The sequence below is a fragment of the Thamnophis elegans genome, chromosome 12 (assembly GCF_009769535.1).
Source record: "Thamnophis elegans isolate rThaEle1 chromosome 12, rThaEle1.pri, whole genome shotgun sequence".
Taxonomy (NCBI): Eukaryota; Metazoa; Chordata; class Lepidosauria; order Squamata; family Colubridae; genus Thamnophis; species Thamnophis elegans.
Genome location: NC_045552.1, coordinates 44005572 through 44023721, shown reverse-complemented (window position 1 = coordinate 44023721; position 18150 = coordinate 44005572). Strand labels below are relative to the sequence as shown.

Here is an 18150-nt window from a genome sequence, read left to right as displayed (position 1 = left end):
AAAATTTCCTGACAGTTAGAACAATTAACCAGTGGAACAACTTGCCTCCAGAAGTTGTAAATGCTCCAACACTTGAAGTTTTTAAGAAGATGGTAGATAACCATTTGTCTGAAGTGGTGTAGGGTTTCCTGCCTAAGCAGGGGGTTGGACTAGAAGACCTCCAAAGTCCCTTTCAACCCTGTTATTCTATTCTATTAATCCTACTAGTTTTATTTGTATTAGAATGTATGCCACACTGTTCACGCATTGATACATAATAAAGTAAAGTAAAGTAAAATAAAATAAAATAAATACTTGAAACAAACAGATTTGATTCTTGGTTCCTTTTTTTCCCCCAACCAACCCTGTTCTACTTGTATGTATGGAACGAAACGCACAAGATTAAACTCTTATTATTTGTATCTCAGTTGTATCTTCAGGTTAATCGTCTTCTTCTGGGGAGAACTTAATGGTGAGAGAATTGAACCATGATATGAAACTTTTCTCCTTTCTATTCTCATAGCAATTGTCAAGGGGCTAACCAGGAAGCTTTCTAACTTCCAGGGAAGCAGGCACCTTCATTTTGTGTAAATCGTGCCACTCAACCTTCCTTGCCTTCCTTTTGCGGTTCACAGCCTCGCAAAACCTCATTGGCTAATTGCAGTGGGAAATGGGTGAACTCCTGACTTGCTTTAGAACTTGCAGAATTTATCTATAATTTGCTAATTATAGGGAAATGAACCTCGGTCCCCTTTCTTCCCACCTCCGCGCCTAGCAGAAACTTCAAAACTCTAATAAAAAATAATGAGATGTTGAGATCTTTCTTAGCAAATTTCAAGAGCACAAAAGCACGTGAAACGCATAGAGTTTACAGCTGTCACAGTATGGAACTTTTAACATGTATGGAACAGCTTTGAATTAAAAGGGTAGGTCTGTATTTTTCTGCTGATTCCATTTAAACAACCTCTATTCATGAGCTGGAAAGAATAATTGAAGACGGAGTTAGTCGTTACCATTCAGCCTATTGAGAAGGCTACCTTATCATGAGCGCAAACTATTTTCCATTGGGATTGTTACTGTTGTTCGAGGCAGATTCTTGGTATGTGCAAGAATTCATCATAAATTTCCAGAAAGTCTATGTCAGGCCTGCAGCCATCTTCTCTTTTGTATCTTTGGCTTGCCACACTTTCTATTATTCTGCTATGCATTTTCTATTGTGGGAAAGGGGGAGGGGGATTGTGTGGAGTTGGATGATATGTAACCATAACAAAATTCTTTCTAGAAAGCAAGGTCATCCTTTGTCTCTGCACCTGACTGGAACTAGATGGGTGGAACTGCCAGCATGGCAGTGGGAGATGGACCATGGGATGGACTTGCGGGTGTGGGGGAAGGATATTGAACTTTCAACTGGGTGGGGAAAACCCAGATTCAGGTTTTCCCAGATGTGCCAACATGGTTCTCTTAATAAATTGGAACTTTGAGCAATACTTTGCCTTGGACTCTAATTTTTTGGATGCTATTTGGAACCCTGACAGTCTATCGTCATATTTTGTTAATTAAGACAATGGATTTCTATACCCCAACTTTCATGATGGGGCTTAAATATGGCATACAGGGAGTCCTTGACTTATGACCACAACTGAGCCCAAAATGTTGCTAAGCGAGACATTTTTAAGTGGGCTTTGCAACCTTTTACGACCTTTCTTGCCAGAGTTGTTAAGTGAACCACTGCAATTATTAAGTGAGTAACACAGTTGTTAAGTGAATCTGGCTTTCCCATTGACTTCACTTATCAGAAGGTCACAAAAAGGGATCACATGACCCCAGGGCACTGCAACCGTCATAAATGTGAGACAGTTGCCAAGCAACCAAATGTAAATCATGTAACTATGGAGATGCTGCAATGTATGTATGTATGAAGAACAGTCATAAGTCACTTTTTTAGTGCTGTTGTAACTTCAAACAGTCATTAAGTGAACTGTTGTAAGTCTAGGACTGTCTATATCTAGACACTAGTTGATAACCCAACATTATCCAGGTATTTATTCATAGGGGGGGAAATGCCCGGACCAAACGTAATTTCTAATGTTGGATTTTTTTTCCCCTAACCAGAGGGAGCCCCCTTGTGGAGTACTGTGAAGCTGTTACCATGGCTTCATAGTACACCATGTGCTACTGCACTGTACAGTAGAAGCCATTTTACAGCAGTACAGTAGAAGTCATTTAAGGTACAACAGGCTGTATCTTAACAGAACACACACCCCGAGGGGTATTAGGGGTGTCTTACCCCCACATTATTTGTTTCCAGGGAGTAAGTCATATGTGTACCAAGTTTGGTTGAAATTCCTCGAGGCATTCCAGAGTTATGCTGGAACATAAACAATCACAGCTACACAAACACACACACACACACACACACACACAGAGATTACATAATTTACCCCACACTTGCTGTTCACAGAGAAACAGCAGCATACAGAAAGAGGCTTAAATCATCAATATCTAGACAACACCCACTCTCTGGGCTACAACCAGTTCATCAGAGATTAAAATGTTTTAACCTCCAGTCCCCTAACCATCTTGGTTGCATTTATCTGCACTTTCTCTAGAGTCTCAACATCTTTTTTATGGTGTGGTGACCAAAACTGGATGCAGTACTCTAGGTGTGGTCTTTTAATTATATATTTTAAACTTGTAATTTGTATTTTAGATTTGATGCCATATAACATGCATTATTTTAATTGGGATGCTTCCGACACAAACAAACATCGGATCTCATTGCATATGTGCATGCACATGGGTGCAAGAAAGAAAAAGACAGTGCTTTGACCGAGGCTTCCCAAGACCTGAAGCAAACTCCTGGTCCGGGCAAAAAACCCTTTTATTATTTGACTGTGAATTCTGCTCATTCACATCCAGCAAACTCTTTCAAGGGAGGATTTACAGTCACAGACCTTATCTGGCTTGGAGAGCCGCCAGGATGATATCTGCAAAACTTAGCAAGGAGTCTCGGAAAGTCACGAACCAATTAAGTGAACTAATTGTCTCCTGCAAACTCCACTCCCCTTTCCTTCCTCTTTTATTTCCTCTGGGAGGGGCCATTCATCATCCATCTGTGGCATTACTCCCAAGTCGACCTCTGTTCTTTAGCACTTCCCTTCGTCTGGCCACTCTGCACATGCTCACACTGGGATCAGGCTCCAGTTTTTCCTCTGCCTCACTGATGTCTGACTCTGAAGGCAGTTGATAACTGGCATACGGCTCTGGCCCCCTCTCTGCCTCTGACGCAGAGCCTTCATCAGAGCCTTCCCCAGACTCCAGGAGTGGCCCATCTTCCTCCCCAACCTCCTCACTGTCCGAATCTGCTGCCAGCTCCACTTGCCACTGGCGGGCAGCCACAACAGACAGAGATAAAAAGAATGTGAGAGTTTGGAGAGAAAAAACTGGAAAAAACACCATGGAATATTGTTGAGTTCTTGAAAGCCCCCCTCAGATAGTTCATGGCCCTGCCTTTGACATCTTTCCTTGACATGTGGAAATTAGCCTTTAATGAGGCTGCTTTTTTATCCCCCTCCTGGATATACAAGCCAAAAGGAAATCCTTACAAGTTGAGCTTTGTATGTCAAACATGGTTAAGAACATTTGGCAGAAGAGAAGACCCACTCCTGGATCGCCGAGTTACACAGCTTTGCAAGGCAAGTTGGGAACAAAGCCAACAAGGAACTTGGTGAGGGAAATGAACCAGAAGCAATCAATATCAAACAGCTTCTTTCGGCTGAGTAACTTTCTCTGACTATCTGACTATTCTCTGACTATCTCTGACTATTCCAAGCAAGATGATCACTTGCCAAGGTGGCGCAGTGGTTAAATGCAGCACTGCAGGCTACTGCTAGATCAGCAGGTCAGCGGTTCAAATCTCACCGGCTCAGGGTTGACTCAGCCTTCCATCCTTCCGAGGTGGGTAAAATGAGGACCCAGATTGTTGGGGGCAATATGCTGACTCTCTGTAAACCGCTTAGAGAGGCCTGAAAAGGCCTATGAAGCGGTATATAAGTCTACTGCTATTTTCCCCCTTCACTTTTCTTCTTTTTCTTTTTCACCCTGAAAGAGTTCTCCAAAACAATCTCCAGGCGAGATTTGTTAAGGTAGCTGGACAACTGCCAGATGGATGTGCTTAAAATAGCCCAAATAATTGTGGTCCGTTCTTACAAAGAAAGAATCTAATGCAATCAAAACTGCTTAAAAAGAAGGAGCCCAGTGCGATGACATCCAAAAGCCACAATTTTAATAGGGAAGGAAAGGCTTTCTATTTGCTGACTGATCCAATTTAGCCACTTGGAACATGAAGTTCCACAAGTTTTAAAGCTCGTTTTTCCCCTTCTCCTTCCACATTTTGAACAGAGAAAATCATTAGTTTCAAAGAGGGAATAAACAATTTTAACAATTTTAATAAGGGAATAATTGAAAACTGGTATATATATGCAGTGACGTCTTGTTGAAAAATGAAGGAATAAGATCTCTGTTTGAAGGTATGAAGTACAAGGATAATAATGAACATAAGTATATTTTCTGGAAAAAAATAATACTAATGTTAACTGAATATATATTGTAGAATGAAAATGAGGTTTTTAGTTATACTAGATGAAAAGTTTGAGATGGTAAATATTATTCGAGGATGTGGATGTTAAAACACTTGTAACCAAACGACATGCTGTATGCGATGATGGTTTTTTTTCTTTTTGTGTTTTTTTTTATTCTATTTTATTGTTGTGTCTATTAAATATATAACAGAGAGATACGGGGTGTGTGTGTGGGGAAACGTAGTTGGGATGGATTGCCACAGGTAGGGGAATAAGAAACAATACTAAATTATAATCTATTAAATGAAACAATGAATGTATAAGAATGATAAATGTTAAAACACCTGTAACCAAACGACATACTGTATGTGATGATGGGCTTTGTTTTTTTTTCCTTTTGTGTGTTTTTTTTCTTCTTTCTTTTCTGCTTTTCTTTTTCTATTGTTGTGTGTATATGTTGTCTATGTAACAAAAATAAAAAAAAATTATTAAAAAAAAAAGAGGGAAGGGGAGAACCCACCAATGTTACAATTGAACACCCCTCCCTCAACAGAGGGGGAGGAATAAGTCACGGAATAAAGTGGCTCGATGGCTAGGACGCTGAGCTTGTCGATCAGAAAGGTTGGCCGTTCGGCAGTTCGAATCCCTAGCTCCATGTAATGGAGTGAGCTCCCATTACTTGTCCCAGCGTCTGCCAACCTAGCAGTTCGAAAGCATGTAAAAAATGCAAGCTGAAAAATAGGGACCGCCTTTGGTGGGAAGATAACAGCGTTCCGTGTGGCTTCAGCATTTAGTCATGCCGGCCACATGACCACAGGGACGTCTTCGGACAGCGCTGGCTCTTCAGCTTTGAAATGGAGATGAGCACCACCCCCTAGAGCCGGGAACAACTAGCACATGTGCACGAGGGGAACTTTTACCTTCACCTTTATCTCCAGTCTACAACACAACTCTTGCAGCAGTTCCAAGAAGATTCCACAACCAATTGCACCCTGATTCAGATGCCCCGAGGCAGAGATGTGTTGCTGCCGGCATTACTGCGGGTTCAGCATGCAAAAAATTTTGTTCAACTGGTAGGAGGGCAGGAGCTGGGGCAAGGAATGGGAGCTCACCCCGTCTCATGGTGCTTGGGTCTCAAACCCAGGATGTTAGCTTTCCAGCTGACAAGCTCAGCATCTTTAACCACTGAGCTATCGCGCTCCTTCTTCCCTCAACACACTGTTCCACAAACTACCAACCGTAACACAGCATCTTGGGAAAACCAGTCCAAGGAGATTAGCATCAGAGGATAAAAGTCTTCTGGGCAACAAAGAAAAAAAGGACCATAACTGAGACCGGGAACACCTGTTGTGGTCCACCAGATTCGGACAGTGATGAGGTCGGGAAGCAACATGGGCCAGTCCTGGAGTCTGGGGAAGGCTCTGATGAGGACTCTGTGTCAGAGGCAGAGAGGGGGCCAGAGCCATATGACAGTTATCAGCTGTTGTCAGAGTCAGACAGCAGTGGAGCAGAGAAACAACTGGAGCCTGTTCCCAGTGTGCGCATGTGCAGAGTTCCCAGACAAAGGGAACAGCTTAAGAACAGGGGTCGACTTGGGAGTAACGCCACAGGTGGACGATGAATGGCCCCTCCCAGAGAAAATAAAAGAGGACTCCGAGACTCTTTGCCAAGTTTTGCAGATATTGGCTTGGCAGCTCTCCAAGCCAGATAAGGTCTGTGACTGTAAATCCTCCCTTGAAAGACTTTGCTGGATGTGAATGAGCAGAATTCACAGTCAATTGATAAAAGGTTTTTTTCTCGAGAAAAGTAGTTTGCTTCATGCTCACGGGAAACCTAGGTCAAAACAAGACCACTAGTAAGGTTGAACCTCCAAGGTGCTTAAAGATTAGCAGCCTTTATTATTTTAAACATTTGCACGAAATTTGCCCTGTACATCTGGTTTTTACCCCGAAGGCGTAACCCCCCCCCCCCATCCCTGTAAAACGGTCTGATAATGAGGCCACCAAATTATGGGAAGAACATTCCAGAATATTATTTCAGTGCAAAAGCTTTGCTTTGGGACTTCAAAGGACAGCCTCTTGATTTCCTTCCCTCAGAAATTTCTCTCCAGACAAATTTCCCCCTTGATGAATTATAAGCACTTTCACCTTTCTCCAAGGAACAATTACTGGGATACAAAAGTTAATTGCAGCCGATCTGCCATCCATAGCAGATGACAAATAAGGCTCCCCCATTGCAACTACTGTACCGAACGAGACTAGAAAGGCAGACAGACAGACAAAATAATTTAGCAAAACTACAGTAACCGCTGGAGGACTAAAATGTGGGGCTGTTTAGGCCGTCTGCTAAATATTACCTTGTCGCTCTAATTTATTTATTTGTTTTATGGGATGTGGCACAAAGAAAAGCATGGAAAGATACATGCTCAGCATTAGAAAAAAAAATAGAAAGATGCTTCGAATTATTCCGATTCCAATTCTCTTGTAAGGAACCCTAACCTAACAAAACCAAACTAAAGGAGAATTCCATCTAACAGACTAGAGACAACGTTGTGTTCCACTGTTCTCCAATAATCACGTTATTTTAATGACCCCATAATCCAGTGGTGGGTTCTGTGCGGTACGGCCCGGTACAGGTGTACTGGTGGCCGCTGGGAGCAGCGGCCACCATACCGGAACAATGTTTCATTGGGCCTGCCCACCCTCCTGCATTCCTTACCTCTTTTTGAGGGAAATGGGTGAATTGCGCATGTGCACACAGCATACGGCACCTGCGTGACTTCACCGAGCAGTTGAGGCATCACAGCGGTGATGTGCACATGTGTGTGCAGCACATGTGCCCGAGGTTGACGTCCGGCCCCATCCCAGCGTACCAGTTGTGACGGGATCCGGAACCCATCACTGCCATAATCCCTTGTCGGGCAGGGTCTGGGCAACTGAATGGAACTAGCAGAGTGTTTTAATGGCCAGATGCCTTTCCTGTCGCCAATACAGAGTTTTGTTCAGCAGATATATTCTCAGTGTGCCCAGAGAGAGAAATACCTGCCTCTAGTCAGGATAGAACTCACAGCCTCCTGATTGTGAGGCGAGAGCTCCCCCTCTAGGCCACCTCACCACTGTTCTCCAGTAATGTTCTAACACAGATATCACCTTGGTGCCCTCCAAAGGGACAGACACTTTTCTCAAGTCAGATAGTGTTGCCCATGTCTCTGCAGGCTAGATTGTTTCCAGCTCTGGTTCTTAAGAATTTTGAGAAGAGAAACAATCTAAGCTCTTCTGCTTTGCCCTTGTCTGCAAGAATAACAAGTCAGATAAAAAGCTTAAAAGATAGTGCATTCCCTTTTAGTAGCAAGCAAGCATTATTAGGCAACTAAGTTAAGATTCAAAGCCACCAACGGAAGGATCCAAAACTGCTTCCTTGAAATGCAGCTGCCCAAATGCACAAGAACTAGCCTAGAGTTCCAGAGCTCTTAATTCCAGCACTTCTGAAGCATGCTTAATAAAATTAACAAGATTAATAAAACATGCAACTGCCTTGGTTATTAAGTGCACATTTTCTTTCAAGTCTCTTTCTTAGGCACACTTGCATTCTGTTCCGCATGCGTCCTTAGGATTTTAGCATTCCACTAAAGCAGTGAACCCTGCACTGATCACTTACCAGCAGCCATAAGGAATCCACCTCCAACTTTATAGAATCTTGCATTGACAAAGGGCACACCGCACACCAACAAAAACACCCCTACAAGGCTGGCAGTGATGGCCAGGACAATTAGCGCTGTCCAAAATCCCCTGTACACTGTGCATGGAAGGAGAGACTGTTAGGAATATAATCTAACGGTTGGGTTGGCAATATATAAATCATGTAACAATGCTATACCTGTTTCTTTAAAGCATACTGTAAAATGTGATTGGTTGCTGTTTTCCACAATCGGCCATAAGAGGGAGCCAGAATGACTGTTAGCTCTCTGTTTGTTAGATGCTGGGCTGATCTGATCTGAGTGTTTTGGAAGCTGGCTGTTAGAAAGTGCCATGAGCTATTGTAAGTTTTGCAACTGCTAGAAAACTTTGAGTACTGAACTGATTATATGATACTGGACTATGTTATTTGGATTATCCCTTAACTGAAAGACGTTGATAACTGACTGTCTTATCCGTGTATGACTTGGACTGTTTGATGGACTCTGATACCTCTATTTCCATGAAAGTAAAAGCCTACTTAAACTGCAGTGTCTGCTAGTCATTCCCGACTCTAGGGGGCGGTGCTCATCTCCATTTCAAAGCCGAAGAGCCAGCGCTGTTCGAAGATGTCTCTGTGTCATGTGGCCAGCATGACTAAACGCCAAAGGCACACAGAGACCTGTTACTTTCCTACCAAAGGTGGTTCCTATTTTCCTACTTGCATTTTTTACATGTTTTCAAACTGCTAGGTTGGCAGAAGCTGGGACAAGTAACAGGAGCTCACTCCGTTACCCGGGGCTAGGGATTTGAACCGCCAAACTGCCAAACTTTCTGATTGACAAGCTCAGCCTCTTAGCCACTGAGCCACCGCATCCCTGACATGCATTCTAGTTTTCTCATAAATAATTTGGGATTGCATTATGTCGGATGTAAAGCTCCAACGCATAGAGAGCTTGACACACCTATACCTTTTAGCACTCATAGTTAAGCCAGATAGTTCAGAATATACAATGTAGTTGATACAATGCTATAAATGCTGGGCAGATCATAGAATCAGAGAGTTGGAAGGGACCTTGGAGGTCTTCTACTCCAACCCCCTGCTTGAGCAGGAGCTCTTATACCTTATGAGGGTTTTTCCCTTGTATCCCCAACTTGACCCTCTCCCCAAAGTACGGATAATGGGAGTGTTCTGAACCAGCCTTTGCAAATAATGATGTTATTTACTTGCAAGTAAAACAACCCCCTTTTTATAACAGGGCAGTAACAGTCTTTTATTCATGTGGATAAACAAAGTCCCAAGAAACTTGATTCTGGCTAAGGAATCCAAATTGTTTGCTGTATACTAGAAAATAAATGGTTGTCTGTTACAACCAGCTACTCTCAAATCCCTCCTATTTATTTCCCTGCCAGGAAGGTGCTGGTTAGCGTCTATATCTTCTTTTCTCTGAGAGCCGGCTAATTGCTGTCCATTGCTCTCCTCTCCTCTCTATGCATTAGTGCATCTGGGATGGGCCCCATCTGTTCCTCCCCCTTGCTCAGCTGAGGCTCCAAAGACAGCTGCCTCTCCAATTGGGGGAGGACAGAAGGCCCCAGGCTCTGCCTCTGATTCTGCTTCCCCATCAGAGCCTTCTAAAGGTTTTGACGTTGGCCCAGGTTTCCCCTCCTCATCCGCCTCCCCCTTGTCTGACTGCTGCTATCTCTGCTGGCACCCGACGGGCCACAACAGAGAGTTTGCATATAGCTGAAGGAGTCTATAAATCAATATGAATCAATATTGGCTCTTCGCTTTTATTATGAATTGCTTATATTACTATATAATTGTTACTGATTAAACCAATATTTGCTGTTTGCTTCTGGTATGATATACTGCTAGAAATCATTTATTAAGAATTTGTTATTGGCTTCTGCTTATATTATTGTATACTGTCAGAAATTAATTGTTTGCTAGCATAGCAAATTGTAACCTTAATACTGGATAGTATTACTGCAAATGTTATCTCACTGCTGCATCTCGCTTCTATTCTTGGCTTCAAAGCTAGGCACATTCTTGAAAACATAGAAGAAATTGTTACACAGGAATATCAGGCCCCATAGATAAAGGAATCAAACTAGGGAATTTTCCTGGCTCATAAATCCTTAAAGCATTCTGCTGAAAAAACAACTTGGCAGACGGGGGTTGCCACCCTCTACACAAGGCTATAGGAATACTTCATAGATAAGGTAGACAGGAGTTTGAACAAAAGAACACTTTAAAGATCCCATTGGTAACAAATTTTTGTCTCTGATTGGATAAACTTTGTTTCTCTCTACCTAAAATCTATATTATACTCTGTAAGGAATACAGGGTGTAGCTATTCCTTACATGCATTTTATTTGTATGTTTTGGATATAGTTTGTCACCCAGCTTTTGCTATGGCCATAAATAAAAGCTGATTTTGTGTGTGTGTGTGTGTGTGTGTGTGGTATGCCCAAATATGGGAGGAAGTTTACTGCTTCCATTCTCTGTCTATCGGCTCGTCACAAGAGACCATTCAGACAGAAACCCAATATTTTTACTGTTTCCTTTGTTACATTTGTGTTGTATTTGTGCTGATAAATAAATAAAGGGAGACTAGTATAGATCTATTTCAAGCTATTTAGCTCTCATCAGCTAACCATACCCTTACTGGGATTCGAACCTGGGCTGTATTACATATTAGGCAGATGTGTTAACCACTAAGCCACAAGGTTCTCCTCCTTTATCAGCTGAGCCAGGGAAATATGTATGTATGTATGTATGTATGTGTGTGTATATATATATATATGTATATATATATATATATATATATATATATATATATATATATATATATATATACATATATATACACATACATACATACACATACATACATACACACACACACATACATACATACATACATACATACATACATACATACACAGCCATATATATATATAATTGCAAGCCTCATCTGGAGTCTCACTCTCTTTGGCATTTCAGTGGCTCGGGGAAACTGCTGGCACCTTACCTAGCCATACATCTTATCGTACATCTTAGCACCATTAACGAGGCCTAGGTATGAAGTTGGATTCAAGTTTTCCCCAGCACATACCTGCAGTTGCGTCATACGAGGGGTGAGGATGAGGCCCAAGCACAATAGGCATTGGAAACAGGTAGGCGTTCATACAGTGCTTAGGATGAGCTTGGCTGGCTGAAGAAGAAATGAAAAATCTCAATGGGGTAAAGGCACAAAGAGAGCAGAGAGGAAAAAAAGGGGAACGATATCCGGAAAAGAAATGAGCCAAAAATAAAGAGAGAAATAAAGGGAGATGGGAAAGAGAAACGTGGGGGAGAAATACTCAAAAAATCAATCGAAAAGTGTGGAGGGGGGATACAGAAGAAAAGATAGAAAACACATAAAAAGAAGAAAAAGAGAAAAGAAAATTTAGAAATAGGAGAATAGCAGAATGATGTGATCCAGTAGAAAGAAATATTGCTAACAAGGTAAAAATATGTTTTAATTAGAATGGGTGGGAATTATATTAAGAACCTTAAAGCTGTTAAATAATTATGTTATGCTGATTATATAAAACTTGAAACTTGAAGATTCGTATTGTTAATGGAAAATTAATGGAAAAGAAATGATAAATTGTTTATTTTTAAAGAGAAAGAAAAATTATATTGCTTGTACATGTTATAAGAAAACTAGAAATTGGAAAATAGGACAAGAAAAGTAATATGGCTAGAATTGGAAATAAAGGAAATATAAAGTAAAATGAACTGTGTCTTTCGGTGGGAATGTTAAAGGGGGAATTTGGACCACACTCTGTTCACAAAAGAAGATTTATTGTGTAACAAAAATAAATAAAAGACTTAAAAAAAAAGAAATGAAAAATCTCTCTGAGTCTGTTTCTGTATAGCGCTGAATGGCTACATTTCCAATTCTACACATACAGGTTGTCCTCCACTTACATCCGTTCATTTAGTGACCATTTGCAGCACTGGGGAAAAAAACCCATCCTCATGATCCCAGGCTCAAAATTCAGAGGCTTAGCAACCGGTTCATATTTATTATTTATATTTATTCATATTTTGGACACGCAAAGTCAATTGAGACGCCGGATTTCACCCCACCACAGGGTTACTAACTTAACTGTAAAGAATTCACTTAACGACTGCAGCAGGAAAGGCCATAGAATGAGACAAAAGTCACAACTGTCTTGCTTAACAACAGAAATGTTAAGTTCCAATGTGGTCATAAGTCAAGGAGTAACTGTCTGTTAATACTGGGCTTGATTCTGTAAGGCAACTCAACTATTTTCATATTAGGGCCAATTCTTCCTTCCAGCTTCCTGGCACTCTCTTTTCCACTGTTTTGCCTGGGGATTTCAAAACCTTTTGATGGCAACAATGGATGTTACCTCTTTATGTGTTTATATTACCTCTCTAATACTCTGCAGCTGCCTTGCTCTTCCTGGCTTCCTCGTCTGTAAAGGTCCTATTTGAAGTACCAAGCATGTATGTTGGAGTAACAGCTTTTCTTGGGACACAACAGATGGGAAGCCCAGGCAGGTGCAGCTTATAAGATGATTGACTCATCCGATTGGTTCTTGCCACATTCACAACCCTCCTTCAGGCATCTCACAATTAAGGTGTATGTGAGAACAAGTAACTGCCTTCATATTACAGCCATAGTGTCTTCTGAGGATCAACTTAGATCAACCTTCTTAAATCTCTTCTTACACAGTCTTGAACCTTTTTCTTTGACACAAAATTATCCAAGAGAAGAGAAATAGAAGTAGTAGAGGAATGGGAATGGAATGGGAATGGGAATAGGAATAGGAATGGGAATGGGAATGGGAATAGGAATAGGAATAGGAATAGGAATAGGAATAGGAATAGGAATAGGAATAGGAATAGAAAATAGAAAATAGAAATAGAAAGAAATAGAAATAGAAATAGTAGAGGAATGGAATAGGAATAGAAATAATAGAAATAGAAATAGAGGAATGGAATAGGAATAGAAATAGAAATAGTAGAGAATGGAATAGGAATATAAATATAAATATAAATAGTAGAGGAATGGAATAGGAATAGGAATAGAAACAGAAATAGAGTAGAGGAATGGAATAGAAATAGGAATAGAAAGAAAAAGAGTAGAGGAATGGAATAGAAATAGGAATAGAAAGAAAAAGAGTAGAGGAATGGAATAGGAATAGAAATAGAAATAGAAATAGTAGAGGAATGGAATGGAATAGGAATAGGAATAGAAAGAGAAAGAGTAGAGGAATGGAATAGTAATAGGAATAGAAATAGAAATTGTAGAGTAGAGAAATAGAAAAACAGAAACAGAAACAGGAACAGAAACAGGAACAGGAATAGAAAGAGGAATGGAAATAGGAATAGGAATAGGAATAGGAATAGGAATAGGAATAGGAATAGGAATAGGAATAGGAATAGGAGAAATAGAAATAGAAAACTAGGACCTTGGAGGTCTTCTAGTCCAGCCCCGCTCAAACAGGAGAACCTATGCAATCTCGGACAAGTGACTGTCCAGTCTTTTCATTAAAAACTTAATTCATTAATAAGAAAATATAATAATAAAAATAATTAATTAATAATGAAATAGAGTTGAAGCTTGTTCTCAGAGGAGATGAGCTTCTGCTGTCACCCTGACCACGACCAAATAGGGTGCCAACTAAAAATTTCCCAATGCATTTTTTTGCATCTGGTCATGAACAAATACTCGGGTAGAAATCGAACACAGCCGCGATGATTTCCCCTTCCATGCCTTTTTTTTTTTTGCATGCGCATGCGCAATCAGTCTTGCTTCCAGTAACAACCAAATTGGGTTGCGACCAAAGTCCTGGAATGGATTACGGTCATGACCAAAAGTTCCACTGTACAGTGTTGTAGCCACTGATGCTGTGTGTGTTAGGAATCACGAGAGATCCTCTGAGCTTACGGTGTGGTTTAGTGAGATCCAACCTGTGAAAATCCACTGAAGAGAAGCCCAAACATTTGCAAAAGAATATATTAAAATCTTGAAAACGATAGATTTTTCTGATGCTCTTCTGGACCGTCTGAATTTTGTGGAATTGCAAAATCAGCCTTTTATCTCCTCTTGTGAAGCAATTAGCTAGGTGAGGGTATTTAGTTCTCTTCACTAAACCCGTGATAAGTGGCAGCAATAAAAGAGAATATTTGTAGCTCAGGGTTGAAATGCAGGGTCCTTGGTGCTCTCTGAGCTTGGTTGTTTTCTTGCAGACATTTCATTACCAAACTAGGTAACATCATCAGGGCTAGAAGGGAATGGGGTTTGCTCTCTGCTTATATACAACAGTTCTCTGCAATTAGAACTGGTTATATTCAGTAAGGGACCCGGTGGCTCAGTGGCTAAGACATTGAGCTTGTCGAGCAGAAAGGTCGGCAGTTCAGCGGTTCAAATCCCTAGCGCCACGTAACAGAGTGAGCTCCCATTACTTGTCCTGGCTTCTGCCAACCTAGCAGTTCAAAAGCAGGTAAAAAATGCAAGTAGAACAATAGGAACCACCTTTGGTGGGAAGGTAACAGTGTTCTGTGCGCCTTTGGTGTTTAGTCATGCCAGCCACATGACCACGGAGACGTCTTTGGACAGCGCTGGCTCTTTGGCTTTGAAATGGAGATGAGCACTGCCCCCTAGAGTCAGGAATGACTAGCACATATGTGCGAGGGGAACCTTTACCTTTAAGGATCCTTTATCTCTCCCTTCTAGCTCTGATGATGATTCTTAGTTTGATACTGAAACGTCTGCAAGAAAACAACCAAGCTCAGAGAGCACCAAGGACCCCGTACTCCTCCTTCCCCTCCTCCACCCCTTTTAACCCTGATGATGTTACCTAGTTTGGTAATGAAACGTCTGCAAGAAAACAACCAAGCTCAGAAAGCACACAAGACCCCTCACTATAACTGAGTTCACATGCCATGTTAAGCTTTGGTTTGCTTGCTTGCATTATTTGTTGAATAAGGAACATCCTTTAGCCACAATGCATAGTTTACAAACCGTAACTCGCCCAACTTGCTATGAGACATTACAGTCTAGGAACTTACTTACAGTTGCCTATGGCTCTGCTTGGCAAGCACTGAATTTCCAAGCCTTTCTTGTTTCCAGAGAGGAACTTTCTATAGCACATCCATGCAGCTCAACCACACGTTAACAACCATGTTGCAGGCTAAGAGAGAACAGATGCTCGCTTTCTGCACATTTGCTAAGGAAGCTTGCAATTACAGACCTAATTCAGAACTGATGATTTCGTTGTTCCTTGCATGTGTGAAGCATTAAGCGTCACCTACGCCTTAATTTTCCCAAGAGAAGCAAAATAAAGGATAGAGGCGAAACCTGCTTAATGAAACACTTTGTACAGATTGCAAAAAAAAAATGTAACCCTTTTTTTCAATAGAGAAACTTAAGATGGGATTTGGCAGAAAGTTGACTTCTCAGCACAACCTGCCACATTAAATACGCACTTTGTCTCTTTTCTAATTGCTGCTCCTTATGTAGCTTAACCATGAAACCGACACCAAAAAAACAGAACTGGATTATCAGCATGTTCAGAAAACTTCCAAAAGGAAAAAAATATGCCAGTGTACCCTGGCCCCAGAATGGTGATCAATTGAAGAGGAAAGAAATATATATAAGGTAAAGGTTCCCCTTGCACATATGTGCTAGTCATTTCCGACTCTAGGGGGCGGTGCTCATCTCTGTTTCAAAGCCAAAGAGCCAGCGCTGTTCAAAGACGTCTCCGTGGTCATGTGGCCGGCATGACTCAACGCCAAAGGTGCAAGGAACACTGTTACCTTCCCACCAAAGGTGATTCCTATTTTTCTACTTGTATTTTTTATGTGCTTTCGAACTGCTAGATTGGCAGAAGCTAGGACAAGTAATCGGAACTCACTCCGTTATGCAGCGCTAGGGATTCGAACCGCTGAACTGCCAACCTTTCTGCTCAACAAGCTCAGCGGCTTAGCCACTGAGCCACCGCATCCCCTATTGTATATAACCAGTTCTAATTGCAGAGAACTGTTGTATATAAGCAGAAAGCCAACCCTACTCCTTTCTAGCCCTGATGATGTTAATTAGTTTGGTAATGAAATGTCTGCAAGCTCATTTCAACCCTGAGCTATAAATATTCTCATTTATTGCTACCACTTATAACAGGTTTAGTGACGACAACTAAAGATCCTTTATTGCTTTATAATCATATATATATACATATACATACATACATACATACATATATACATATATACATATATACATACACACACACATATATACATACATACATTTATTTATTTATTTATTTATTTATATTAGAGTCACAACCCCCGATATGCCCAAATATGGGAGGAAGATCACTACTTCCATTCTCTGTCCTTCAGCTCGTCACAAGAGACCATCCAGACAGAAACCCAATATTTTTACTGTTGCCTTTTTGTTACATTTGTTGTATTTGTGCTGATAAATAATAAAGGGAGACTAGTATAGATCTATTTCAAGCTATTTAGCTCTCATCAGCTAGATTCCCAGTAAGGATATGGCTAGCTGATGAGAGCTAAATAGCTTGAAATAGATCTATACTAGTCTCCCTTTATTTATTTATCAGCAGAAATACAACGTGTGTGTGTGTGTGTGTGTGTGTGTGTGTGTGTGTGTGCTGGTCTTGTTGTATTTGGGTCTTTTCCCATGTAAGATTGAGATTGTGTTGGCAACGTTTCGGCGAGGTCTCACTCACCATCTTCAGGCTGGTGTTTTCGGCTTAAAACATGGTCGGAGCTGCCGTCTTTCTATAAATCTTGCTGTGTGTGAGTGTGGAGTGCTGGCGTTGTTTCAGTAAGTGGATTGATTGGCTGTGTGGTTGTATCATGATTGGTAGATTGGTGATGATTGGTGCTGGCTGTGGGTCCGTTGTTGTTTTGTGTTGTAATGGCCTGGGTGGTGGGTGGGGCTCGTTTGTTGTCTAGGGCTGGTTTCCAGATGTCTACAAAAATGTGTGTGTGTGTGTGTGGTGTGTGTGTGTGTGTGTGTGTGTTGCATTTGTGCTGATAAACAAATAAAGGGAGACTATTTCAAGCTATTTAGCTCTCATCAGCTAAACATACCCTTACTGGGATTCGAACCTGGGCTGTATTACATATTAGGCAGTTATGTTAGCCACTAAGCCACAGGCTCTCCTCCTTTATCAGCTACACAATGACACAATACATACATACATACATACATACATACATACATACATACATACATACAATTTTATGTAATTGTATATAAAAATACAGTTAATCCTTGACTTACAACAGTTTATTAGTGACCATTCAAAATTATGACCCTGAAAAAAATTATTTATGACCATTTTTCAGATGGATGACTATTGCAAGATCCCCCTGGATGATCAGAATTCGGACGCTTGCCAACTGACTTGCGTCCTCAGGGTCATGGAATCCCCTTTTGCCACCTTCTGACCAGCAAAGTCAACGGGACACAGCAACCGTCATAAGTGTGAGTCAGTTGCCAAGCATCCAAATTTTGTTCACATGACCATGGGGATGCTGCAATCGTCATCGGTCTGAAAAATGGTCACAAGTCACTTTTTCCAGTGCCGTCGTAACTTTGAATGGTCACTAAGTGACCCGTTGTAAATCGAGGACTACTTGTCGTAATGACATTGCAGGATTGGAATTAAAAATAAACGGATTGGGTTTTCCTCATTTTATCTCCAAGTCAACCTAGTTATGTTACGTCCACCCCCAGGGCCGGATTTAGATGAAAAGAGGCCCTAGGCTATTCCACTTATGAAGCCCTTTCACCTCCCATTTTTAAGTTTGTAAATTACATGAGAGACAATAAAATACATCATTACTGTGATATATA

The 18150-nt window shown here is 41.1% G+C and overlaps 1 protein-coding gene across 1 annotated transcript in view; it reads right to left on the bottom strand.

Annotated features, from left to right (window-relative positions):
- The window catches only part of LOC116515176 (transmembrane protein 182-like), a 30856-nt gene that overhangs the window by 5585 nt on the left and 7121 nt on the right, over positions 1–18150 (bottom strand). Inside the window, exons 3-4 of the mRNA XM_032227079.1 lie at positions 11353–11451; positions 8217–8354 (exon numbers count right to left, since the gene is read on the bottom strand). Of these exons, the coding sequence (XP_032082970.1) occupies positions 8217–8354; positions 11353–11451 (237 nt within the window). The remainder of the gene's footprint in view (positions 1–8216; positions 8355–11352; positions 11452–18150) is intronic.